This window comes from Phascolarctos cinereus, unplaced genomic scaffold, assembly GCF_003287225.1.
Source record: "Phascolarctos cinereus isolate Bilbo 61053 unplaced genomic scaffold, phaCin_HiC Scaffold_2;HRSCAF=192, whole genome shotgun sequence".
NCBI classification, from domain to species: Eukaryota; Metazoa; Chordata; class Mammalia; order Diprotodontia; family Phascolarctidae; genus Phascolarctos; species Phascolarctos cinereus.
Window position 1 is genome coordinate 49039311 of NW_027555625.1, and position 26706 is coordinate 49066016.

The 26706-nt window shown below is 47.8% G+C and overlaps 3 protein-coding genes across 3 annotated transcripts; 2 read left to right on the plus strand and 1 right to left on the minus strand.

Annotated features, from left to right (window-relative positions):
• The first annotated feature begins 17 nt into the window (after positions 1-17).
• CHTF8 (chromosome transmission fidelity factor 8) lies at positions 18-7791 on the plus strand. The gene is made up of 4 exons (XM_020989091.2): positions 18-130; positions 6745-6803; positions 7050-7167; positions 7567-7791. The coding sequence occupies exons 2-4, from the start codon at positions 6781-6783 to the stop codon at positions 7789-7791; spliced, it is 366 nt and encodes a 121-aa protein (XP_020844750.1). The 5' UTR covers positions 18-130; positions 6745-6780.
• DERPC (DERPC proline and glycine rich nuclear protein) lies at positions 7788-11425 on the plus strand. Its single transcript, XM_078149371.1, has one exon. The coding sequence runs from the start codon at positions 7788-7790 to the stop codon at positions 10263-10265; it is 2478 nt and encodes an 825-aa protein (XP_078005497.1). The 3' UTR covers positions 10266-11425.
• Positions 11426-14018: 2593 nt separating this feature from the next.
• Positions 14019-25478, minus strand: HAS3 (hyaluronan synthase 3). The gene is made up of 4 exons (XM_020989458.2): positions 25408-25478; positions 20634-21254; positions 16409-16510; positions 14019-15030 (listed from the first exon to the last, which is right to left on the minus strand). Exons 2-4 carry the CDS (start codon positions 21252-21254, stop codon positions 14107-14109), a joined length of 1647 nt encoding a protein of 548 aa, XP_020845117.1. The 5' UTR covers positions 25408-25478; the 3' UTR covers positions 14019-14106.
• Positions 25479-26706: the final 1228 nt, after the last annotated feature.

The window sequence follows — 26706 nt, forward strand, 5'->3', positions numbered from 1 at the left end:
CGGAAGCAGTCGTTGGCCCCACGGAGCCGGAAGTGCGCAGACAGTGTTAGCGGCGGCGGACGGTGGCGGCGGGAGGTTCGGTTGTCGCCCGTTGGCCGCGAGGCGCCGCGTTCGGCGGCCGCCATTGCAGGTCAGGCCCCGGGCGGGGAGTGTGGGAGGGGGAGCGGAAGGGGCCCGGGAGGCGAGGGCCGGGGCTTGGGGAGGCGCGGCCGCGGGAGGGCGAGGAGGAGGGAGCTGGCGGCCCGGGGAGGGAGGACGGCGCGGGAAGAATGGCGGGCTCGGGAGGCGGGAGGGGCCGGGGCTGAAGAGAGGGAGCGGGAGCGAGCGCGGGCGGGGGAGGAGGAGCGGGCGCGGGCGGGGCGAGCGCAGCGGAGCCGGGGCGGGGGCGGAGCGGGCTCGAGCGGCGGGCAGCGGCCGGGGGCTCGGAGGCGGCGGCGGCGGGGCGGACACGTAGGGCTGGGCCGGGCCGGGAGGGGGCTCTGTGGGCCGAGGAGGGCGCACGGAAGGGACGGAGGCGGAGGCAAAGGTGGGTCGGCCTGGCGCGGGGCTGGGGACACGTGGGTCGGAGAAGATTAGTGCGTGGGGGGAGGGATGGCATGGCGTGGAAGGCCGTGTGACTGAGGGGAACGGGCTGTAGAGGAGGAGGAAACGTGGAAGAGATGGGGAACCTAGTTGGAGAGGGTATCCAGGAAGTGGAAGGGGACCATTTGGAGGGATCCCAGGAAGAGGAAGGAAAGGGGGAGGAGAATGGACTCAGGAAGTGGAGTGGAAGGGAGGAGACTGGGGCGGGGGCAAGGGGAGGGCGGGGGCTGGCGTGCGGGAAGCTGGGGGGGTGAACCTGGAACCACTGCGAGGGGGAGGGGGTGCGCCAGGGACAGGTATCTAAGATGGAGGGGGGAGGGGCAGAGAGAAGGTAGACTGGAGGGGTGGACTCTAGGGAAGGGGACGTAAGGACTGTATAGGACTGGAAGTGTGGGTCACCGGATGGAGAGTAAAGCCTCAGAGGAGAAGGAGATAGAGGGTCGGGAAGAGATGGCGGAAGGGAGGGTCAAGGACACAGTGTTTGAGTAGTGGAGGATTTGGACAAATAACTGGAGTAAACTCAGATCGACTGAAGCAGCTTTGCCAGCAAGCATCTGCAGATACCAGTAGTTGATCCTGTGGAGGAGCAGGATCATAAATATTCCTAACGTGTGTTGTGAAAGTTACACGTGTATACATAGTGTCCACACACATTTTTGACCCCTCTCCCATGAAAAGTTCTGAAACATTCAGTTCCACATGTACATCACAACCCTTATGGGGGGAGGGGGGACAGGGTCTGTCCATCCAAACCAGAAGCAGAATTATAACTCCCACATAAACCTGTCAATGGACAGGATGCCTTTTGGTCCTCAGGCAGCCCATTTCCAGTCATGATATCACGAAAACACTTTTAATAAAAAGATTTCATCTTCTTTAAAACCACATTAATTGTTTGTGTTTTGGAGGAAAGCACATGGAAAGGTTCATGATATTTAGATTAGAAGTTGTCCATCCTGAGCTCATTCTGTGAAGCAGTCTGGTGGTAATCCCAAGTTTCATTTTGCTCCTACTATTTCTCAGGGACCATCTAGTCCAACCCAATCGTTTTAATGCTGAGGAAACTGAAACAACACCTCTCTCCCCAGTTAAATTATTTGCCCAAGGTCACATGGGTGGAAAGTCAATCACGTGGGATTCAAACCTAAACTGACTCTAAATCCAGCACTCTTCACTGTGTTCTGAAACTCAGCATGGCACATAGTAAGCACTATTTAAATGTTAGCTATTCTTATTTAAAGAAGTTTCTAGAGAAGTACAGAGAAAGCTATTAAGATTAAATTCACATGTTCCTTCAAGTAACAGTTCAAGATGGAGACAACATAAGTTGTGTTATATATAAATTAATTCTTTCAGAACTATAAAATTGGAGCATGTTTTCCACTAGATGTGTATTCTATGCCAAGATTTTGTATCATGAACTTTGTAGGGAAACCTTTGGAAAGAGTGGAAAAAATTGACCTAACAAATAATTGAAATTTAAAGTTGGTATTAGGGAAAGGGATGACTAAGATCACAAAGTGAGTGAAGGATTATCATTCAAATAATTAAATTAAGCAAAATATCCACTAGGTATTCCTTTTTGAATTTTTGGCTTTTGTAATTACACAAAACCTTTGGCTGGGTATTAAATATGTTGTCATTCTGGCTTTGTGTATAGCACCCTTTCCTCCAGAGCACTCTTATTAAATAAGTAACTTTAAGTGCCTGTTAAGTTATTCCTGATGAACTCATTGATGTGAATTTCATTTTAGTTTTTAGTGTTCTCTTTTTAAAAATTAGGAATCTGGAGTTTAGAGAGATTAAAGGACTTCCCTAAAATCAAAGCTAACTGATAAACTGGGCCCCTAGTGTATTCATTATTTAAGTCTACCTTTTCCTAAGAAAAACATGCATTTTAGATTGAATTCTTTAATTTCTGGAACCATTTTCTATGACAGCTTCCTGAGGTTTTTCAAATGGAATATACAGTTTTCCAGGATTTAATGTACAAAGAAGGGTTCAGTATTTTAGCAACCAGGAAAGACAAATACAGCTAGGTCCTGATAGTTGCAAAGAGTGAATCTCCTGAAGTGATAGCATGTATTCAGATTCACATAGTTATATAAAATATCATATAGGATTTTTTCCCTGGCCAACTGAAAAATACAGTAACTGCTTTGATGTCCTTGTGCAAATCGATTAATTTTACTTGGACATTAATTCCTTAAAGCCACATTCTTGAAGATTTTTTTTGTCCCCATCTAACCTAATATCTTGTCTCCTCTGTGGTGCCTTAGGTACTCAATAAATGGTCAATGAATGAATAACATGAGAATGTCGAAATTTTAAATATCAAAAGGAAATAGTTACAGAGAAATGAAAAACATGTTTCCCAAAGTATGAATTCATACCCTAAAGCCTTTTTTTTTCCTTTTTAAAAAAATAGCAGTTTTTTTTCAACTGCCTTATATTGTTCAATACACGTTTCATCTCCCTAGGGCTGGATTACTTATGTGTGTTTGAATGTTTTTATGGATGGTTCAGGGTCTAAAACTTAAGTCATAGTTTTATCAAAACTGAATTGCTACTTCTAATGACGTAAGATCTATGCTTCCTAGTTGACTTGTAGGGAAAAACTGATTTGAGGAGCATTTCCATTGACCCACTTTTAATTCAACTGCATAATTTAATGGACCTGTATAATTAATGCATCAGAGTCTACCTGTGAAATATTGTCATCTGGCTGCTATCTCACATACATTTCTGTATAGATCAAATTTTATGAGTTTCAAAGGCCAGTCTCAGTTAATTTTCCCAGACTGAATGATGTTTGAAATACGGGGCTTCGACATCTTTTTGTCCGAGTTTCCATTGTGAATGCTGTTTGTTTTAACAAGATTTGACCTGTACTGTATTCTTTGTGCCTTTTTCTTTAGCAGCAGATATGCCTTAATATTACATTTCCCCTTAACCCTACTTTCTAGAGGCACAAATTGGCCCCCTTCTGTTCTTTAGCCCTCCCCTCATCTTAGCCCAAACGCTAGACACGGTGAGCTTTGGGCCCACCCAGACCCTAAAGAGTAAAATATTTAGGTACCTGAAGTAACAGTAGATATCAAGAAGCAAAGAAGGGAATAGATAACATACGGTTTTATGATAACAGGAGATTTCTGTATTCTGGGGGAGAATCTTAGAATATTTCTTTGCCAGCTAACTAAATTATATGTCCTGTTATTCTGGGGAATAGACCATATGCACAGAAATACTCCCAAATCAGGCTTGGTACGAAGTAATGCTTGTGACCTGTTCTAGACTAGCTGACACTGACAGGTACTGGAATGCCCAAGCTGAGTTGAAGCTTTTAGTAGTATTAATTTTGCTGGAGCAGGTGCCAAGAAGATAGGTCCATTTCAGACATCCTTCTGTGACAGTGGTAGATAGAGAATAGGGACTTTGAAGTTTGTGTCAGAATGTACCCATCTCAATACCACTTGTCTTCCAAGTTGCAAGATAGTAAGGGCTGAACCAAGTTATGGAATCAAGCGCTGAAATCTCAGTATGTTTAAGTGCTGCAGTGTACTACTTGGGTTCCTCATCTGTACAAGGAAGAGATTGCTTAGATAATCTCTGAAATGAGAGGCTCATCAAAAATGCTCTTTTCTGGCCCTAAATCCTATGATTCCTTTTGCTTTCTTTTGAATACAAAATGTGACATGAAGTTAACCTTTCAAAACAGAAGCTTGGATTATTTCTGTGTGCTAGTCTAAGTGAAGTTATTTATAGTTGCTAGCCAATAATTTGAAGTTCTTGTCTACCCCTCACCCTGATTCATTAACTACTGAGGAAATCCACAACATCTACCCTGATAAGCAATTGTTATGAATTATTCTTCCTGGATTGCTGTTCTTTTCCAAGAAGCTGGGGGTAGGGGGCAGCAAGTGGCAGCATAAGGTGTGGTGCACACTGTATCTTTTATTTTTTTAAATTATTTTTTAGTTTTCAACATTCACTTCCACAAGATTTTGAGTTCCAAATTTTCTCCCCATCTCATCCCTCACCCCCACCCCAAGATGGCACGCATTCTGAATACCTCTTCTCCTAATCTGCCCTTCCTTCTATCTCTCCCCCCCCATCCCCTTCCCCTTCAGTTTTCCTGTAGGGTAGCACACTGTATCTTAAATAATCTTCTGCCCATAATCTTCTTAAATATGCACGTTTGACCATCAGGGACTGATTTTTATTCCATTAGGATACTGTTGATTCCTAGAGTTGCTGATAACCGTATATTCTGAACCCCACATTTTGTGACATGGTCTCACAAAGACTTTTTCATCATTGTCAGGCAGTCAACTTTGAAATAAGTACCATACCGGAAATCTGGGACATGGAGCTGCTGCTTTTTGAATTGAAAAAGCTCAGTAGAATGTTAAGAGAAAGTTCTTTTGCTTTACCCACTGATGGCTTCTCTGCAGCCATCTGTGCTTTCTTATGCTATGACTTACACTCATTTAGGTTAAAAAAAAAATCACACCATCAGTCATAAAGTTATTAGCAGCTGGGGGGTGGGGTGGATAGAGGGCTAGATTTAGAGTGAGGAAAAGCAGAGTTCAAATTCAGCTTCAAACACTGTGACCCTGGGTGAGTCGTTTAACTTCTGCCTCAATTTTCTCATTTGTAAAACGGGGACAGTATTAGCAGCTGCCACCCAGGGTGGTTGTGAAGATCAAATGACATGACGTTTGTAAAGCTCTTTGCAGACAGCACATGCTATATAAATGTTAGCTATTAACTGTCTCCTAAATATAGACCTTGATTAGTCCAGAAATTTTAGGACACCTTCCCCCCCCCCACGTATTTTACATTTAGGCTTTCTGGCTATTTAGTCTGCTTTTAATTTGTGACTAAATTTTTCCCATTTCCACATATTTGTTTTCCTTTAGAGAGTTAAAATTCTCTAATTTGTAGATGTGGGGTGTTTCCGTGGAAATAATGAATTGCTTTTCAAACCCAGAAAGTTTTTTTAGGACTGTCATTATTGCTATTTTCTTACCTTTTAATTCCTTTAGAATCTAATCCTACTGATTTATTGCCTCATGGTTTCCTGGGTTGAATTATATCTTATTCCTCAGAAACTCTAGTTTTAGTTGAAGTCCCAATCTGATTCTCTAAAGTGTTGTAGTGAAAAGAAAGATGGACTTGGATTCCAGAGACCTGGGTTTGAATATGAACAATAATAATTGTTTTACCAGGAGTAAACCATTTGTCCTCTCAGCCTCTGTTTTCTAATGTATAAGAAGATAATGCTTATACTACTGGTTGTTTTACAGGGTGGTTACAAACCATGTGGCGTTAATTATTTTTTCCCCATTGTACTTTTGCCTGACTCTTATTTGTATTCATTGTCTGCCCTTGATAATTCATTTTCATAGTACTCTCTCTCTCTCCTCATGTTTGTAATTTGAAATCTTATGAAATTTCATGAGTTGTTGAATTTTGTATACTTTCTCATTAGTTCTGTAAACAGATGTTAAGATCTTAGAAGTTGATGCTTAAAAGGTTTTGTTTGGGTTTTTTTTGGTTTGTTTGTTTTTTGGGCAGTTGGAGTTAAGTGACTTGCCCAGGGTCACACAGCTAGTAAGTGTCAGGTGTTTGATTTGAGGTCAGATTTGAACTCAGGTCCTCTTGACTTCAGGGCCGGTGCTCTATCCACTGTGCCACCTAGCTGTCCCTGGGTTTTTTTTTAATCCCCCAAAAATCAAACCTAGTAGGCAAATGAGTCCCCCATGTGTGATGATCAGGACACCCATTTGAAAATATGTAGTTTATTCTCATTTTCCTTTAAACTTTCTTTTGAACAGTACACGAATTTGCCACAAGATGACACTGTTGTATAAGACAACTCTTAGTACAGTACATCTGGTTTCTCTTGTCTGTGGGAAATGATATGGACTTTAGATTTGCCTGAATGTTAAAAAGACATTTTACTGCCTTAGCTTTTGCTGGAGACTGTTTGTGTCTCAAAATGATCTGTAGTGGTTGGGCAGGAGAGGGAAATTAATGAAATTAACATTGTGTCCCCTGGCAAAAGCAATCTTGAAGTTATTGAAAAAAGTTCTTCCTATTGAGCAAAGAAGAAAGTATCAGACCATTCTTATGTGAATTTTTTCTTTCTCTTCTCAGCTTTTCTTCAGTTTGCTTTTCTGAAAGAAAAAGCTGATGGTGCAAATTGTGATTTCCAGGTGAGTGAATCCGTGTTGATACTTTTGTCATTGTAGGGTGAATAGTCGGGGTTGGATAGGTTTGAGCTAAGATCCCAGAGTGCATCTGCGCAGATCCTTGCATTTCAACCTTTAGTTCAGTGCCTAACACTACCCACTTCCCAATAAACTTTTGATTAAAAAAGAAGGGCTGAGCCTTTTATGGGTGGCATACTGCCCATCCTTCACCCCTCAAAAATATTGTAACCACCAGCCCTTTGCTTGCAGTGCTGGGGCTGGAGGCTTGGCAGAATGGGTGCTGATGGAGCTACAGGGGGAGATCGAGGCTCGCTACAGCACTGGATTAGCTGGAAACCTCCTGGGAGACCTACATTACACCACCGAGGTGAGGGGGCTTTCCTTACCCTGCCTAACGCCTCAGAAAAACAAGCCACAGTAAGGTGGCCCTCCCAAAACCCAGAGTGGGGACTGCCCTAAGGTTTGTCATGTGAGGTCTGGCTAATGTCCTCAGGAATCCAGTCATGCTCCTCCCCTACCTCTGAAGCATCAGAGAAGTTTTACTTTGGGGTAACTGGAGAGGTTGTATTTCTAAATATGGAAAATGTATTTTTCTTTGTGACTGGGAATTGTGCAGGGGGAGGGTTAGCAAATGTAGCATCTCAGTGCTGATGCAGTGAGAAATGCCAAAGAGTAAGGCAAAGGACCTGAACAAGTTGCTGGGGATGCCTGAGTTTTATCTTTCCCTGAACCTCAGGTATCTTTTTGTTTTTGTTTTTCCTTAAAGGGAATTCCTGTGCTGATTGTGGGGCATCATATCCTATATGGGAAAATTATCCGATTGGAGAAGCCATTTGCTGTCCTGGTAAAAAGTGGTTCTGGGGAACAGGAATGTGATGAAAGTGGCAGACAGACAGCAACTCGGTACCTAGCAAAGGCGCTAATAAAGAACAAGATTCTCTTCAAAACCCGCCCGAAACCCATTATCACCAACGTTCCCAAGAAAGTATGAAAGAGCCAAGGATTTTTTCTAGAGAGCGGCCAACTCCCTGGACTCGTGCCCCATTCCCACCCCGAGGACGGATAGACGGTTCCCTTGGTTCACCGATGGCTCCTGTTTTGAATGCAGGCAACGCAATGGGGGTAAACCCTGATCCTTTTCTTTTAGCCAGTGTTCTTGGTGGAAATCTGACTCGATTCCCAGCTGGCCCCCTTGCCAGAAATCCAGCTCCTTTCCCAAAGCCATCTGGCTCATTGGCCTCATGTCCGCCTTCCTTCCCAGCTGGTGCCCGTGACTCAAATGTGGTTCCTTTTCCAAGGGGGATGAATCCTCCAAGCACAAGCTCAGTTCCTTTCCCAAGGTCAGGAGGCCCACTTGGCTCAGGTCTAAACCCTAGAGCCGGTATTGCCCCTGGTACAGGTCCTATGTCTAACCCTAGGCCAGGTGGGCTCACCAACACGGGTCCTATGCCTAACCCTGGGCCAGGGGGGCTCCCCAACACAGGTCCTATGTCTAACCCTAGGCCAGGGGGGCTCCCCAGCACGGGTCCTATATCTAACCCTAGGCCAGGGGGGCTCCCCAACACGGGTCCTATGTCTAACCCTAGGCCAGGGGGGCTTCCCAACACAGGTCCTATGTCTAACCCTAGGCCAGGGGGGCTCCCCAACACGGGCCCTCTGTCTAACCCTAGGCCAGGGGGGCTCCCCAACACAGGTCCTATGTCTAACCCTAGGCCAGGGGGGCTCCCCAACACAGGTCCTATGTCTAACCCAAGGGCAAGTGGTCTTCTGGGTGCAGGTCTTGACCCCAGAGCAGGTAGTCTGGGCTCAGGTCCTGGTCCTGACCTAAGAACAGGAGGTTCACTAGGCACAGGTCTTGGTCCGAACCTAAGGACAGGTGGCGTTATGGGCACAGGCTCTGGTCCTGACCCCAGAGGAAGTGGGTTCTTGGGTACTACTGGCCCTGGTCCCAATTCTAGAATGGGTGGCCTGAGTGCAGGCGGTTTGGGCACAAGCGGCCTAGGTGCAGGTGGCCTAGGCGCAGGCGGCCTAGGTGCAGGTGGTTTGGGCGCAGGCGGCCTGGGCGCTGGTGGCCTGGGCTCGGGCGGCCTGGGCTCAGGTGGCCTGGGCGCGGGCGGCCTGGGCTCAGGTGGCCTGGGCGCGGGCGGCCTGGCAGCAGGTGGCCTGGGCGCGGGCGGCCTGGCAGCAGGTGGCCTGGGCGCGGGCGGCCTGGCAGCAGGTGGCCTCGGCGCAGGGGGCCTGGGCGCGGGCGGCCTGGGCTCGAGCGGCCTGGGTGCAGGCAGCCTTGGTACAGGTGGCCTGAGCTCAGGTGGCATTGGCACCAGCAGCCTTGGCGCAGGTGGCTTAGGTGCAGGCGGTCTAGGTGCAGGCAGCCTGAATACAGGGCAAGGCCCAGGTATTAACCTAAGAACCGGTGGTCTCTCAAACACAGGGCATGTCCCTGATCCCAGGGCAAGTGGATTTCTGGGCACAGGCCTTGGTCCTAACTCTAGAGTTAGTGGTCTAGGCACGGGTACAGGTCCTGGTCCTGGTCCTAACCCAAGAGCAGGTGCCCCGGGACCAGGCCCTGGTCTTAACCCAAGAGTAGGCCTGGGAACAGGCCAGGGCCCTAATCTGGATCCCAGGGCAGGTGGTCTCTTGGGATCAGGAGCTGGTCCCAATTTGAGAGCTGCTGGTCTTGATTTGAGAGCATCTGGATCTGTAGGTATGGATCTTGCTCCCATTTTAAGGGCAGCTGGCCTCCTTGGAGCAAATTCAGCCCCTTTCTCACAGTCATCTGGAAATATGGGTCCAAATCCATCTTCCATGACAAGGGCAACAGGTCCTATGGGCCCAAACTCAGGTCCTGGTTCTAGGATAGTTGGCCTTCCAGGTCCAAATTGCTCTCCTATGCCAAGGGCTACTGGCCCCTTAGGTCCTAATTCAGCTCCTTTCTCAAGGCCAACTGGCCCCTTAGGTGTAAACTCAACTCCCTTTCCAAGGGGAACAAATCCTGCAGGCTTGAACCCAGCTACATTTTCCCAGTCTACCAGTTCAAATCCACCTACCTTTCCACGTTCCACTGGTCTTCAGGCATCCAGTACAGCAATTTTTCCAAGGTCATCTGGCCCCCTGGGCCCAAACCCCGCTAACTTCCCAAGATCAGCTGGACTGCAAGGCCCAAGTCCAGCTACTTTCCCAAGATCTACTGGCCCACTAGGCCCTAGTCAAGTTCCTTTCCCCAGGTCTGCTGCTGGTTCACTAGGTCCCACACCAGCAAGTGCCCCAGGCATAAACCCAGCTCCTTTTCCAAGGCCATCTGGTCCTCTGGGTATAAACCCATCTTTTCCTAGGGTCAATGGCCCCATATTAAAGACTGTGGTACCGTTTCCTAGGAGTGGAAGCCTTTCCGGCCCCGGCCCAACTTTTCCTAGACCAGGAGGCCCATTGGCTGCAATGTACTCAAATGGAATGCTGCCACCCTAGAGACCACCCCCTTTTCGCCTAGGCTACATTGGCTGCAAGGCACCGTGGCTCTGGGGAAGATGGAGAGAGCTGTGTCCTGAAGGCCACAGGGAGGCTTGACTTGATGGCCATTTCTTTCCACGGCTTATTCCTCCAATGAAGATGGAGTCTTCGCTTGGCTTGTGAGACAAGAACTCTGGCAGGCAAGCTCAGCCCTAAGGATGGGGAGAAAGACTCCCAGTGACCTGTAGCCTGTGGTGCTTTCTCACTGCTTTGTGCTGAGTTCCTTCTCTCTTTCTTACTCATTTCTTGGATTGTTCACCTGGACTTTTCCTCAGGGATGCATAGGCCTGCCGGTCCCAGCTCATTCTGTACTACCATCTTCCCTACCAGAGAAACCCAGGTAGCTGCTTTTGTTAATTGTGTTCCAGTTCAAACATTACTCAGTAACTCTGTATAGAGCAGCTCTGACTGGATAATCCTTTTCAGTTCTAAGTAAAGCTTGTTTCTTTATGCCACAAACTGGACATTGGCCATCTCTGGAATTCACAGGAGGCCAGAGTTGTGAAGCAGCTTCTCACCTGCCCTTCTTGCTACTGTTACTCCCAATCAAAGAACCTCAAGATTTTGAATTGATGTTGGCTCTGGGACCTGGGGGTGGGGGTGGGGATGGGAGGTAAAGGGGAGGGGGAGGGTAATAATCACTGTTTTTCAGCCTGGTATGAAGGCATTGTTGGTGTTTCATTCTACAATATATCATTTCTTACTGTTTCTTTAATAAATGGGATGGAGGTTGTTGATTTTGAGCCCATTTTGTTACCTGGCCTAGGGGGAAGGAACCTCACCCATGAGTTTTAATTGTTTTAGCTGAAGTTGGCCATGAGCCTACATTCTCTTCTGTGTAGCTTGTCTAGTTGCTTTTGGTGCAGGAATAAGAAAGCTTAACTTTGTGTTCACAGCTGGAGCTTTCTTACTCATCTGCCTGATAAATTCGTCAAGGATTTTGACCCACATTACAACCTGATTAGGTCTCACTTGTACATAACATCTTTAATATTGTCCTGAGCTAAATGCACAATCACCTTTGGCAGTTTTGTCACTTAAATTGACTGAGTTTCTGTTGGAAATTATCTGGGAAAGTGGTTGGATGGCAAATAAACTAGAGAGCAATGGAAGTTGAATTTTAGTTCTTGTTCACTTAAAGACTCAGCCAGTATCAAGCAGAGTGAACCTTTTACGCTTGGGAAACTGCTTTGCAAGAGATCACAGTCATAAATTGTATATTACATGGCATACCTGTGTCTTGTAGCCCCCTCTGTCAATTTCCAGGTTTGGGGCTCCCTGGTAGACACCTAAGTTTTCACTTTGAATAACAAGAGTAATGAGAGCCTCTGAGAAACAACAAGACTGGTGTTCTAGTGTGCAAATTTTTTTTTATTTTGACAAATACATCATAGTATAAAAATTTTGACCTTTCTGAAAAGTGAAAAAAATGCAGGTAAAAAATAAATACATTTACAAATCATTGTAGAAATAAGTAAATATAAAAGATCAGAAAAACCCTAAATTCCTCATTAAAATGGGATTTGAGAGAAAAACGAAATGTTTTCATTAATATAAAGTCTCTTCCCTTGCATGAAATAGGGATAAAGCAGAAGATGTTTTGTTTTGTGTGTTTTACAGAAAATATAAAAAATAACTTATAAAAACCAGTTGAGGTTGAAAGTTGTGAGCCCACTTATCTGCTTCTGCTCGTTTTCTATCTGAAGTCTGGTAACAGTAGCAGGATTAGAGAACTCTCTTGGTAGGACAGCTAGGGAAGACCTGTTCCTTTTTTAACCATCTTTAAGTAAAATTGAGAAAAGTAAGCCCGCCCTTAGTTTTAAGTCTGAACCTTGCGTTGGCTGGCTAGATTTCCTTTCTTATTTAGCTCAAAATAGTTTGCTCCTTAGCCAGCAAAAGCTCAGAAGGAACTATAGCCATTGTCTCTGACCTCTTCCTCATCCTTGATGGTCTGGCCTGATGTTAGCAGTGCCTGCCAAAAGTACAGGTCTCTGTGATGCAGCAATTGCTGGCAGCATCCAGAAGACACAAACCCATCTGAACAGAAAAGCACCATAATTTGACCCAGTTGCCATTTGGAGCACATTTCATTCCCTTACAGAAAGCAGCACGTATTCTAGAGGCTTTTTCCTAATCATTTGCCTTTCAGTTGTTAGTACTGGCTCAGTAGTGAAGAGTAAGGTCAGCAACACTACCATGGACACTCAAGTCAGAGACGAGTTAAATGTCTGTGTTGAACCCAAGAATTGAGAATAAGACAACTAACTGATGGTGATTTAGCCAAGGAGATGTAGCAAGAGATGAGACAAGAACTTTAGGAACTGGAAACACCCCATTTCCTAGTTTTGTGTTGCCTGGAAATAAGCAAATATAAAGCTGAAAAATTTGAAACTTAGCTATGAGAAAGCTGAAAACAAAAAAAAATACCTGGGGGAGTAGGATGGAGAAGCCCACTATTAGGGGTATAAGAGACAACTAAGACAAGAATTGCACCTATAAACTATAGTCAATTGATTATAGAATCTAGACAACGGGCTGTGGAGGGCAAGAGGTTGGAGTTCATATAATAAGCAACAGCTTGTTGGAGTCAACCTGAAATTTAAGTCTAAGCAGCTTCATAAATATCATTGACCTGTCCCTAGTCACTCCAAAGACTTAACTACCTGTCTTGGGTAGAGTCATTCGCAACTTGAGAACACTGGCAACAGTGCTGAAGAAGATAGAGAAGTGGTTGTTCAGTAAGAAAGTTGTGAACCCCGTGGACCTAGATGACCATGAATCCTAAGCTTTAAATGATGTAATTTCTGAACTTCTTGCACTTAGAAAAAGCACAGAATGGAAGTTGTAGTCTCGAAATTCATCTCCGGCCTTGAGTAAAGATAGTTGAAGTGCCTAAATCCCCAGTTCCTTTCCAGGTTTGTTTGGTTACTGGCCAAAACAAACCAGCTGATAAGAGCTAGCAGTGACTCTGACATGAAAAAACAGCAGTGGGCCAGGTTTATATAAGAAGACTAAAGTTGGACCAGCCCTAATCTAGAACTCCAACTTAATTATGACATCCATTACATTCCTAAAATTCACTATGGCCTGTAGCATATTAAAAACAGGTGATTTACATGCGTACCTACCCCTTGGTATAAATTCACCTTTAACTGCTACCGGAAGCTTTTAATCCCTGCTGGTTTGGTTCACTTCCTGGATGTTCAGGAACACAGAAGGGTCTTCAAAGTAAAGCACCAACCTTAGACCCTGTTCCCTGATGCCCAGAGGCCAGCCTGCTTCCTCAGGACAGTCTTAATAGATCTGGAAATTGGAAGTATAAGTGGAGCTGACCCAGCTCTTCCATTCACCCATGACTGGTTTCCTTTTAGGCAGGGCTAGCTCACCAAGAAGGTGCCACTAAATGGAGGCCACCCTCAAATGTGCATAGCATACTTGGCTTTGGATTACTCCTAGGGGTCAGGGAAAGGAAACAATCTCCAGAGTCCATTGTCAGCATGCCGAAGCAGGAAGCCTAGAAACATGGCTACAAGCCTCGTGGTCCGAGGAATCTGGTGACCGTTTCATTTGAATCCATGGTCTGTGTAATGGGATGGTTGTTCCATGCCACACTGCAGGTCAAACTCCTTTGCACTGAAACTTGTCCTTTGGACAACAGTTAAGAAAACAAGGACACAGCACTCCCTCCCACCCGCCCGCCCCATTTCCTTTTCTCAAACTGGTAGGAGTCAAGTTTACCCCTTCCCCTCCCTGGCCCATTGCACTTTTCCCACATTGCTCAAAGAGCTGCCCTTGCTGGTCACACCTCAGCAAATGCCAAGCTGTATTGCTCAGGCTTTCTTCCACAACGTCGGGCAATGATGGCCAAATACAGCATAAGGAGAGCTACCCAATAACAGGCATATAAGATGGCCCCAGACACTAGGAAGGCCAGCTCTGTCTCACTGAAAAGGTCCTGGCAATAAGCTGTGTAGGCCAACCCTCCCAGAAGGACTGCTACCCAAATGGACACAGGGATGAGGCCGATAAAGTTCACAACAATGGTTTTTCGGCCTGAAGTACCCCACCCAGACTTGTTGATGGTGGCAATGGCAAAGATCTTGGCTGGCAGAAGGCTGGACATGTAAAGGAGTGAGTAAAGGGACATGAATATCATTTCTGCATTGCCCCGAAGGAAACAGGCATACGTAGCCTTGATGATGCCCACAAGCTGCACTGTTAGCAAGAAGAGGAGGATGTTCCAGACCCGGCCCCGATAGAACAACTGGATGACGGTAGCAATAAGAAAGAAGGGAAAGAAACCTGTCACCACAGACTCATAGGTCATCCAGAGGTGGTGCTTATGGAACCACAGGGAATTGTAGAGCCACTCCCGGAAGTAAGACTTGCTCCATCGCGTCTGTTGGTTGAGCCAACGTAGGTACTTTGTGGGGGTCTCTGTGAGGCACTTTGAGCGTGCAGTGTACTTAGTCTGGTAGCCAAGGCTCAAAACTCGATTGGTAAGGTGCCGGTCATCCCCAAAGCTACACTTGCTGCCCAGAAATTTCTGGTGGTACCAATCTTCTAGGAACTGCTGAAGAAGGGTGTTCCGGTACATGCCTAAGGGCCCACTTATGCACTGAACACACCCAAAATAGGACTGGCAGGCTCTTTCCACATTAAAGGCCATCCAGTACCTCACACTACTCAAGAAGGAGATCCAGGAGTCATATTTGTTGAGGATCTAAAAAGGAACAAGAGAAGTCTTGTTAGCTTCATTCAACACATTGTCCATTTCTCTACCAACTAGAGACGACAAACAAAAATGTCTTGGATCTTCTGGAATTCACGGGTTTTCTAATCCAAAGCATCTCTAGGTCTTTCTGCCACATAGAACAGCATAGGGAATAAGGGAGACGGTGTTTAAGGGCTACTCTGGTTCCCAAGGAAATTTTCCAGGTTCTAGTTCTGGACTGGCTAGTGAAAAAATATTTGAGGGTGGCAAGAAATAACCAAGCCAAATCTGAATTTCCTAGGCACCCAGTTCCAACTCCACACTGCAGTTTGCCATTCTGTTTACTAACTTCAGATTTTGTTTTTATATTATCAAATGATAAAAGCCAGCACCTTATGTTATGAGGAGATAGCAAGTGATACCATAACAGACTGGCGAAGAAAGAGTAGATTGTTCCTCGTGCCTAGAATGCTCTCCCTCCTCATCTCTGCCACTTTGCTTCCCTAGCTTCCTTCAAGTTCCCTCTAAAATCCTACTTTCTGCAGGAAGCCTTTTCTGATCACCCTTAATGCTAGTGCCTTCCCTCTATCAGAGCATCTCCCATTTAACCTGCATATATCTTATTTGTACATAGTGGTTTACATACCATCTCCCCTATTAGACTTTGAGCTCCCAGAGAACAAGGATTGTCTTTTGTCTTTCATTAACTCAAGTACAGTACTTGACAAGTGATAGGTGCTTAATAAATGCTTACTGAGCAATAGACCTCTACTATCCAGCCCAAGAAGCTTCTCTTGGTTTTTCCCTACAAGCAGTACCCCTTTTTTTGTTTTTTTAAGTGAGGCAATTGGGGTTAAGTGACTTGCCCAGAGTCACACAGCTAGGAAGTATTATGTGTCTGAGGTCACATTTGAACTCGGGTCCTCCTGACTCCAGGGCTGGTGCTCTATCCACTGCGCCACCTAGATGACCCCTACAAGTAGTACCTCTTACAGAGAATCTGGACCCCTAATGTCATTAACTGAATGGTGGATCCCTAAGAGTTCTTTAGTCCCCAAAGGAATCCCTGAAAGGGAACGTCTGAGGTTTTTAAAGAGTTGCTCAAAGACGAGAGATTCCCATCTTAAAACATGGTGGCTGACTTTCTCCTGGGAAGACCTGATTGTCAAGTGGTCCAAATTTTCCCCACTGGAATCTAAGTCTTCTATATCCACAGCTTTCAAATCCCATTTTCTTCTCTCCAAAGCTACCCAAGTTAGCCACACAAAAGAAGAAGGGTGGAAAACTATGTTCTCCCCACCCCAAGCCCAGCGCTTTACTCTGGCCACATCAAAAATAAGAAATATGCCAATAGGGCACCCCTGGGAAATCCCTAAATATGTCTTACTTGGACATCTCCCCCGACTCCACCCACTTGGGGGTCCTCCTCCAGAACTTGAAGCATCTCCACAGTACATGCTGGATCCAGAACTGTGTCTGAGTCACACACCTGATGGAATAAGCACACAGTCAGCACAAACCCCAGAAAGTCCCTTTGATCATTTATCACTACCTCCTGCAACACTCCCCCACCCTCCCTGCTTTACCATTTTGCATTTGAGTGAGGAAGATAGTTTAAGAAGAAGTTTCAGGCCTCATTGGCAATATCTCATTTCAGATGATTTACCTGATGGCAGGAACAAAGGGATCTAAGCCAAATGTAAGGAGTAGGGTGGAGAGAGAAGTACAGTAGGGTTTGGGTTTTAGGTTTCACACCAAACAGGTAGAGAATAAGAGGGGCCACCTAGCTCCTAATGAGGAGCCCTTTCCAAGGCTACTGGATGGAAGCCTTGAAGATGAGGGGGAAATACCCAGTGTGAGAGTTAGTTTTAGCTCCTGTAATAGAGCCCCTGTGTATCCAAATTTTTTTTTATTTGGGGGAGCAGGTGTCCAGGAACAAGTCATATGACAAATAATGGCTGATCTGCCCAATCAACTTAGACTCCCCTCAAGGAAACTGTCCCTGTCATATCACCTCCATTCAGAGTCCAACATTTGTACATCAGGAGGTTAAAATAAAAGTCCATTAAGTTTAGCAATTCAGATAAGCCCAATCACAAGAGGGTAGAGCAACCAAAGCCAATTCCCAAACTATAGCATCTGCATTCAGGGTGAGGCTTAGCCCTTCAAAGGAATTAAGAACTTCTGCTGAAGCATGTATAACCTATATCTGATTGTTTACTGTCTCAGGGAGGGGGAAGGGGAAGGAAGGATAGAACTTGGAACTCAAAACTTTAAATAAAAATGTTACAAAATGGAGGAAGAAAAAAAATTCTGCTGAAGAAAGGCCCTGAAGGAGGCAATGGCTCTTGGGCAGAAGGGGCTTAGCAGGAGCTGCAGAAGTCCTTGGGAGCTGTACTCTAGGGAATAATCAGACGCCGATAAGATCAAGTTCCAAAGATTATATTTACTACACATATTCCTTTGCCTTAGATTCTTGGGTTCCACTTCTTATAATCCTGTGACTGGGGGACAAGCCAGGCCCACTTGAAGGGCAGCTGCCATAGCCTTCTCTTGTTATTTCTAAACCATGCCTGTGGCTGGAACCCACAGACCTCATCTTGAGAAGTTAAATTGAGAATTGAGCATTATTCTAACCTAAGAATGAAGGAAAAGCATTTATTAAATTATAACTACGTGTAAAGCATTCTCTAGGCACTGGGGATGTCAACAAGGAAGCACAGTCCCTCTCTCAAGGAGCTCCCATTCTGACTGGAGAGAGAAGACATATGAAGATTTCACCTGTAAACCAGACAGAAAGGACCCCTGGGAATAGAGAGGACCTGTCAATTGGCCAAGTAGTCCGGTTCATGTTGCAGTGAGGAAACCAAAGTGCAGGTTAAGTAGGAGTCAAGTGATTTGCTCAAGGTCACACATCTCCCTAGAAGTCAGAGTTTAAGACCACGACCCTCCACACTTAGGTTCTTGATAAAACCTAGTAGCAGTCTGCTCTTTCTGCCTCCTCCCAACTTTCATCAGGTCCATATTCTCAGGACAACCCAAGACCACATTCTAGGTCAGTCAACAATCTAGCTGCTGACTTCAAACTTAGTCTCTACAGAAACAGAATGGCATATGTAGCCTACTCAGTTTGAAATAAGAAAGCAAAAGAGGGTAAGACTAGTTTATTGATATGCTTAAAATTTCAAGTCATTCCTTCCAAACATGAAAAAAATGCCTGGAGATAATTTTTTAAAATTTCACTTCTGCCAATTACTAAAAACTTTACTAATAATATTAGCTAATATTTATATTGTGTTTGCTATGTGCCACGCACTGTGCTAATTAAGTGCTTTACAATTATCTCATATGATTCACATAACAACCCTGGGAAGTAGGTGCTGTTATTATCCTCATTTTACAGATGAGGAAGTTGAGGCAAACAGAAGTTAAGTGACTTGCCCAACACCATACAACTATTAAGTGTCTGAAATGTGTTCGAACTCAGAGCTCCCTGATTCCAGGCCTATAATGACTGGAGTACACCCTTTTTATTCTTTGTTCAGCCTGCAATGGAGACATCAGCAAGGCATAAAATATCCAAGTGGGTGGTTGGAGCTACAATTCATCTATACTTTAGTCAGAATAAAAGAACTCTGGATGATCCACAAATGGAATAATCCAAAGCATGATGACAACATCAATTCCAGGAGAATCTCCCAAACTAACAAGAGATTCCCAGAATCCTCCTCCCTGGACTCTAAGGGTGCCCTTCCCAGAAGAATTCACTCATTCCTACTTTTTTCCTTATTCTTCAAGTCATTTCCCTCTGTTCTTACTTTCCACTTTCCTAAAGGGATTCATTCCTAGATGAATGAGGATACCAAGGCAAGAAGCAGCTTTTCTGGACTGGACTGTTCAGAGGTCATAGTGTGGTTTTCTCCCCCTCTGGGAAGAGGCATGAATTGAAATCTTGGGTCAGGAAGAAGGATGCACCTGTTTCAAGCCCTGCCGACATACATCACATCCACAGCTTATCAGAACCAATTATGCTTTGCTGACTCTGCCTTTAGGCAGTTATCTTACAGCAGTAAAATGGAAGGAAAACAAGCACCTGGGACACAGCTTGACCTAGCAAAACACAGGAAGCAAGATTTCTTTTTAACTAGTTTTCTTTAGGAATTGTAGGCCTCAAAGGAGGGAGTGGCTTTTGTGGGCGAGAACAACATGGATCAACATGTACTTCTGAAGAAGCTTTCAACCACAGCAACACTGTCCTGTTTGAAATTCTGGATTACTGAGTAAAAAAAAAAAGGGGGGGGAGTTTGATAAAAGGCCCCATGATAAACTACAAAATGTGAACTTTTCCAAGCCCAGCTTCCCTCTCTGAAATGCAGGATTCAAACCCACGAACAGAGAAACCGGAGACTCATGAATCATTCTTTTCATTTAGCAAATATTTACTAAATACCCACTGTGTAGTGAGCACTCTGCTGGATGATAGCGTCTCTGCCCTCACAGATGGTATAACTTAAATAATTAGTTTATAAAGACTAAAGGATCCTTGATAGATCCTTCCTGTAATGAATATTTGCGTCATCTAAAACTGGGAATTAGTAAAACCTTGAATCAATAAATAGAGAGTCCACCAAAGGAGCCAGGACACGAACATGACTTCCAGATTGGTCTCGAGCTCTTCGGCCTCTGGTTCCCCAAGGGTGAAGAAGAGGTATTCCCCCCATTTAATAGGGAAATACTAGACATTTCCCCCCCATTCTTTACCCATTACTAACTAGGAATGGGAACACAATTGACTACCTTCCAATTCAGGCACCAGAGCAAAGGTTTCCTAGAGGTGGGTAGAGCTGACAGGCAGGACAGTAGATAGTGGGGGAAGAATGGTGGCTTCTGAGTCAAAGGATGTGGATTTAAATCCTGTCCTTGCAATTCATTAGCATTTACTAGGTTCCTACTGTGTGCCAGACCCTGAGAAGTCATGTCACTTGCACGAGCCTTAGTTTCTTTCTCTCTCTTGTGAGGGGGTTGGCCCAGACATTGTCTGAGCTTCCTTCCAGCTCTTACTTCAGTGATCCTCTGGCCAGGCCACTAGGTGGCACAGGGATAGAGCAGTGGGACTAGAGTCGGGAAGACCTGAGTGTGCCCCTGGGCAGGAGATGGAAGCTCAGAAGGGTAAGGGTTTAGGTGGACGTTAGGTGATTGTGTATTGGGGATGTTGTTGATAGGATTCATAATTTGGTTACGGGTTGGATCCTGAGGCAGCTGGGTGGTGTGGTTGATAAAGTATTAGGCTTGGGGTCAGGAAGATGAGTTCACATCCAGCGTACCCCGGGGCAAATCACTGAACCTTTCTGCCTCAGTTTCCTCAACTGTAAAATGAGGACAATGATAGCACCTACTTCTCGGGGTTGTAAGAATGAAATGAGATAATATTTGTAAAGCTCTCAGCATGATGCCTGGCAGTAGTATGTGCTGTATAAATGCTTGTTCCCTCTTCCCCTTCTATCCTTCATTTGCTGTCAGGCAATGGGGTTGGTCTTCCGGGTTTCCCTATTCCTCCTTTCGGACTCCCCTCCCCCTAATCACCAAAACTGGCTTCCTGACCGCTCACATACCTGAATGTAATCCACGGAGTCACCAAGGGCTTTGAAGGCTGTGTACATCACCTCCCGTTTGCCACCCCATTTCTGCATGATACAGGAGAAGGTGCTGCCTCGAACTACCTCATGAACACGGCCCATGCCCTCCTTCACACTCTCCTCTGACTCGCCCTCTCCCACATCATGGAAGTTGCTCTGCCAGATGTAGCAGCCTGTCTGTTCAGAGCCCAGCACCTCATGGAAGATGTCCAGCATGTAAGCGTCCTCCTGCCTGTTGCCATCCACCACCATCACCACTTTCAAGTTGGGGAAGGAGATACGCTGGGCAGACCGTAGGCACTTGCGCAGGTAATCTGGGTCCTCCTGGTAGGCAGCAATGCACAGAGCAACAGATGGGGCCAGCTTCAGGGGCCGCCCTCCTCGCCGCATTCGCCGGTGCTCCAAGAAGGCAAAAAGGCTCTGAATTAGGAGGTGCAGGCCCAGGATAGCGCCATACAGGCCAAAGGAGAGGTAGTGTTTCTCTGTGTGGATGAACTGATAGCCAGTCACATACGCTGCCAAGATTCCCCCCAGGACTGCCAGGGCAAAGAGGCTGGTGCCCACTACACGCAGGGCTGTGCTCAGGTGGACTGGCATCTGTCCAAAGAGAAAGGCAGGGTAAAAAGTCAGTCAACGTGTTTTTTAAGACTGCATCTACCACAGGTTAGAAGTGCAATGGCCACTCACAGGCCAGAGGCTAGGATTGACGGGCATGGGAGCTTTGCCCTGCTCTGTTTCCAATCACTGCAGGTTCACTCCTCCTTCGGCAGCCTGGTGGCCCCCACTCCCAGGGCTTCACCATGCTGGTGCCAGACTTAGTGGCCACCTGATGGCTTAGCGCACTGCAGCTTAGAACTCCCAAACTTAGGGGCAGCTAGGTGGCAGCAGTGGATGGAGCAGTGGCCCTGAAGTCAGGAGGACCTCAGTTCAAATCCAGCCTCAGACCAAACACTTGACACTTACTAGCTGTGGGACCCTGGGCAAGTCACTTAACCCCAGCTGCCTTAAAAAAAAAAGACCTCCCAAACTTAAACAATCTACCCACCTTGGCCTCTCCAGCAGCAGGAATTACAGGTGTGATCCTGCCAGGTCACAAGAAGCACTGAGTAAGTACCCACTGTGTGCTGGACAATGGGCCAAGCTCTGGGATAGAAAAATCCCTGCCCTGGAAGAGCTCACATTCTAATGATGGCAACAAAGGCAGTTAGCTGTGTCTGGGTAGATCTATGCAGCGTAAATGGAAGGTGATCTCTGAAGGAAGAAGGCGCCAGTGGGAGAGGAAGGAGGGGCAAGCAAGGAAAGGCCTCTTGCAAAAGGTGGACAGGGCAGGGCAACCTATAGAAGTGGCTACTGGGGGGGGAGGGGAGTCTTGCTAAGGCAAGATGAAAAATAAAAAGATGAGCCTTCTCTTCACTCTCCAACTTAGTAATGAGCCTTCCTTTCATGGATATCTGCATTATATGCTATTACTTTAAGAAACAGAACTGATAATTATTGTCCATACAAATGGAGAAGAGGTCTGAAAAAAAGACAAAAGGCAGCAAATGTTCTTTCAGGGTAAATACTACGTGGACTGGTATTGGGAAACCACCTTGTGAGTGAAAACCACGAATATTCTTCCAGTGGGCATGGAAGGTGTCTGGGTAAAAATAAGGGCCCCAGGGTGCCCAGGGCATCCACCCAGCAACTCCAAGCTAGGAAGGTGAAAGAGTCCTGGCCCTGACCCTAGATACTGAACATGACACAGATGTGTCAGAAATGGGCATCTTTGGCAGGCTGGGGGAGGCAGAGAAGAGGCAGTGAACAACACAAGTTTCTTCAGGTGACTGCTCTGTTCCAGCTGCCCATCTCACCTGGAGATGGAACTGAAGGGAGAGGGACAACTGAAGAAAGAATGAGCCTCCCCACTGGCGGGGGTGGGAAGGGTGAGGGGCTAGGAGAAGAGTGAAATGCTGTGTTCCAGGGAAGTCTGTGAGTTAATAAATACTGAGTACCCACTGTGTGCCAGGCACTGTGCTAGGCTCTGGGCACAGAGACAAAAGAAGGTCCCTGTCCTCCTCCAGGAGCTCATGGTCTAGTGGGGGAAACCACATGCCAGCAACTACGGACAAACTACAGGCAAGATAAATTGGAGATAATCCACAGAGGGAAGGCCCCAGAATTAAGAGGCATCAGGAAGAGGGGATTTTAGATGGGATCCTTTGTATAAGGAATGGGGAGAATAACCAAGTCCCTCTCTCACATCCAGCTTCATAGGAGAGAATGACAGGCAGAAAGGACAGCTGGAGGGTTAGGGCACCTGGGATGTGACAGGGAGTAAACTAGCAAATGGGTAGGAGAGGAGGGGAGACAAAAACACATAAGGATAAAGTAACAAAGGACAAATATTAAAACTGAGAGAGAAAGTTTCCCTGTGCCCTTTCACCCTTCCTTTTCCTGAGAAGGGGGTTGAGGCAAGGCAAGGAAAGTAAACAGGAAAACAGTGCAAGGGAGGGGAGGAGGAAATGGATGCTGAAGGCAGGGAGAAGGTGAGCTATGTGTAAAGCCCAGAAGGAAGCCAGGCAGGGGAACGGCAAGGACAGAGAGGGCTGCTGCTGTTGCTGCTGCCATCGCTGCCACCACTGCATCGAGAGGGAGAGCTGGTGGCAGGTCCTGGTGCCAGCCCTCTGCTGGTCACATGACTGCCATTTGCCATCTCTCTCCCGGACAGTTTCCTGTAAACTAAAGTGCCCCTAACTTCCAGCCTGCTGCACCCAGACATCCACAGAGGAGCCTGAGTGAACAAGCACGGCCCAGGTCCCATTCCCACTTCTTCATTCGGAGCCAGGATAGCTTCTCAGCTCAGCTCATTGTTCCCTATTTAAGGAGCTTCTGACCTGGAGACACGTACCCCCTCCCCCATTATGTGTAGGCCACCAAGCAGCAAACAGACCAACCCCCAACACAGTCCATTTCTAGCTTGTATTTGATCCAAATCTGATCCCTCTCCTGGGAAATCTTCAGCTCATCATATTCTGGAGAGGAAGATGCAGTCACAGAAGCTATTTGCCCAATTCACCAGACTCAGTGAATCAATGTGCAGCCCAACCACCCATCAGAAGCTGCCCAAGCAGCCCCCTCCAGCCCCCTTCTAGAAAAGGCAAGACACATTCTTGTCTCCTCCTCCACTCCCCCCCTCACCCCATCCATTTTCATCTTTCAGGAAATAACTTCATTTAAGAATACTGAGAATATATAGACTTCTTACATACTTGTTAAGGGGCATCTCTGAGACTTCTCCATTCCCACAATTCCAAGGAGGTTCTTACTGTACTTTTCCCTCTACTCCAAATCCCTACAAGAAAAGTAAGGGCTCTGGCCACCCCCTAGTACTTTCTAGGCCTTCTTCCTCCCTCTTTGTGGCAAAGGGTCTCACCAAGCTCTTATCTGCAGCAAGGAAACTCACTCCACACAGCAATGAACCACAGCTATAGATGTCTAACGGGCTAGCACAATGCCTGAAATACAAGTTCTAAAGTCCTACCTTTCCAGGCAGTCTACAGTTTAAGGGCATGGCCCAGAAGGACACATAAAGCAGCCTGCTCCTCATCTAGAAACCCATATCCCTTGAGGGCTGTTCACTGCATTGTCCCCCCAAGGAAATCTTCCTTGGCATAAACTGGGGCACAAATCTGGGGAGAAGGGGGCTGAGAGAATTCATGGAGTGGGAGAGCACTTCTTTTTCAATGTCCCAACCCACCCTGGTAAGAATCCATGCAGGACAACCTTTTGACCACCCTAGGGGGAGGGAGCATGCACAAAGAAAAAGGTCAGTAAAAGAGAAAGCAAAAAACGAGCTCCTTAAACCCCTACATCCCTTTCCCAAGTGGTAATATGCAAACAAAGGCAGCACCTTTAAGGTCTTATAAAATCCCTTCCTCCTCAAACGCCTTCCCTGCCTGGGCTAGGACACAGTGCCCAGGCTTCATGCCTGCCAGGAGTTGGGCGGCAAGACCCGCATAGCTGTACCCCCGCCCCCACTACCTGGTGCTCCCGCTCCCAAACGCCCCCTTCATCAAAGGACAGGGGGGTCGAGGGTGGGGTGCGGGTGGCAACTACTTTCTCTCTCCTTGAATTTCGGGCTCCAGAGCCCTCCAGACTGCAGTCCTGGCACTGCCTGGCCCCTGGCACGGGGGCAGCCCTCGCCGATCCGGACACACGATGGCCCGGCACAATCCGCTGCAGCCCGCCGCTCTCCCCCCCGATGCCAAAGCACGTCCGAGGGCAGCAAGCTCTCCGTGTCTCCTCGGAGCCCCTGGCCCGGCACGGTCTCCGGAGCTCCGCGTCCCGACCGGCCCCCAGCAAACTTTCCGCGGGCGCGGCGCGGGGCGGGGCGGACAGGTGCGCCCCGCGCACTCGGCCGCGGGCCCCACGTGCAGCCGCCTGCCCCGGCAAAGCCCCGCACCGGGGGAGGCGGCGGCAGCGAGGCGGCTGCTGGGGGCTCGGCGAGTGGGGCACGCTCGAACCAGTCCGCGCCCCGGCGCCGCTGCCCCCTCCCATTCATTCATTCATTCATCATCCATTCATTCATTCACAAAACGGGGCTCGCGGAAGAGGGAGGGGAAGGCTCGAGGAAGAAAGGGAGGAGGGGTCAGTGGGGAGGGGGCCGCGGAGCCGCGGCGGGAGGCTAAAGATGGCGCAGCGCGCCCCGCAGGCATCGTCGTGCCCCCCGCGGCGCGGCCGGAGCCTCCCCCGGCTCCCCCGAGCTCACCGTGCTGCCGGCTGCTCACTCTCCCGGCGGATCAGCGGGGCTGCGGCTGCTCCATGCCCCTCCTCCTCCTCCTTCTCCTCCTCCTCCTCTCCGCCCCCGCCGCCGCCCGCACAAGCCGACTGAGCCGGCCCCGCCGGGCCGCCGCGCTCTTAAGTACCCAAGGGCGCCCCCGCCGGGATGCGCGCCCGGCCCGGCCCGGCCCGGCCCGCGGCTCAGGAACTTGGGGAGGGGGCGCCCCCGGCGTGGGACGCAGGGGCCGCGAGGCGGCGGGGGCCGCGCCCCGCCCCGCCCCGTCCCGTCCCAGAGCCGGCGGGGCGCAGCCGGCATCCCGGCACCCGACGACGGCCGCCCCGGCTCCCCACGCGGGGCGGGGGCACCCCCAGCCTTTCCTTCCGCCGCTCGGAGCCCGCGGGGACTCTGCGGCTACCACTCTGCCTCCCTTCTGCGGGGCTGCGGGGGGTTGCCCGGGCCGAGCCTGCTGCCCGGTGCCTCCTCCGGACACCACGTGAAAGGTCCGGGACAAACCCCCAGCTGCCCAGAGGCCTCTCCCCGCTCAGGCTCTGCCCCTTCAGCGTCCCACACTCCCCCTCCCCGCCCTGAAGGAGAAGCGAAGAGCCCCGCTTTCTCTCCCGGAACCAAAAGGTCTTTCCTGCATCCCCCACCCCCCACCCCACCCCGGACCTTAGCGCTCCAGTGCTCCTTCATAAGGATGGCAGCCACAGTTCCTTACTTCTAGGAAGCGCATAAGAGTACTCGGGCTCTCAGGTCCACCCGAGAGATGTTCCCTAACGCTCTCCTCGCAGCCACTCGACACCTAGTCCCCAGCATCTCCCAAGAACAACTCATCCTACAAGGGTGAATTGTTAAACACGCCCCAAACTTTGGTGTCTGCTGCACAGTACCAGCCAAAAGGAACACAGTAATACCCTCCCTGTCAGCAAGAAGAGAGAAGAGTCAAAACAATCCCGCAACAGAACACCGAGATAATCATCAGATTCCGGTTTACAACTGGGACGTGGGCTGTGATAAACTGAGCCTCATCCATTCCCGAGAAGGATCTGGAGCTATGCCCGAAGGCCTATAAAACCGTGCCATACCCACTGACCCAGCAGTATCACTATTAGGTCTGTATGTTGGAGAGCTCCAAGAAAGAGAAAACGGACCTACCTGTGCACATATATTTCTAGCAGCTCTTTTTGTGGTGGCAAAGAATTGGAAATCCAGGCAGCACCCTCCGACTGGGGACAGGCTAAACAAGTGGTGGTATATGGTGGTGATGGAGTCCTGTTGTGCTGCAAG

Coding starts and splice junctions, on each gene's coding strand:
- DERPC (XM_078149371.1), top strand. CDS start 7,788: ATGAAAGAGCCAAGGATTTTTTCTAGAGAGCGGCCAACTCCCTGGACT.
- CHTF8 (XM_020989091.2), top strand. CDS start 6,781: ATGGTGCAAATTGTGATTTCCAG. Junction 6,804..7,049: donor GTGCAAATTGTGATTTCCAG/GTGAGTGAATCC, acceptor CTTTGCTTGCAG/TGCTGGGGCTGGAGGCTTGG. Junction 7,168..7,566: donor ACCTACATTACACCACCGAG/GTGAGGGGGCTT, acceptor TTTTCCTTAAAG/GGAATTCCTGTGCTGATTGT.
- HAS3 (XM_020989458.2), bottom strand. CDS start 21,254: ATGCCAGTCCACCTGAGCACAGCCCTGCGTGTAGTGGGCACCAGCCTC. Junction 16,511..20,633: donor ACTCCGTGGATTACATTCAG/GTATGTGAGCGG, acceptor TTATTCCATCAG/GTGTGTGACTCAGACACAGT. Junction 15,031..16,408: donor GAGTCGGGGGAGATGTCCAA/GTAAGACATATT, acceptor GTTCCTTTTTAG/ATCCTCAACAAATATGACTC.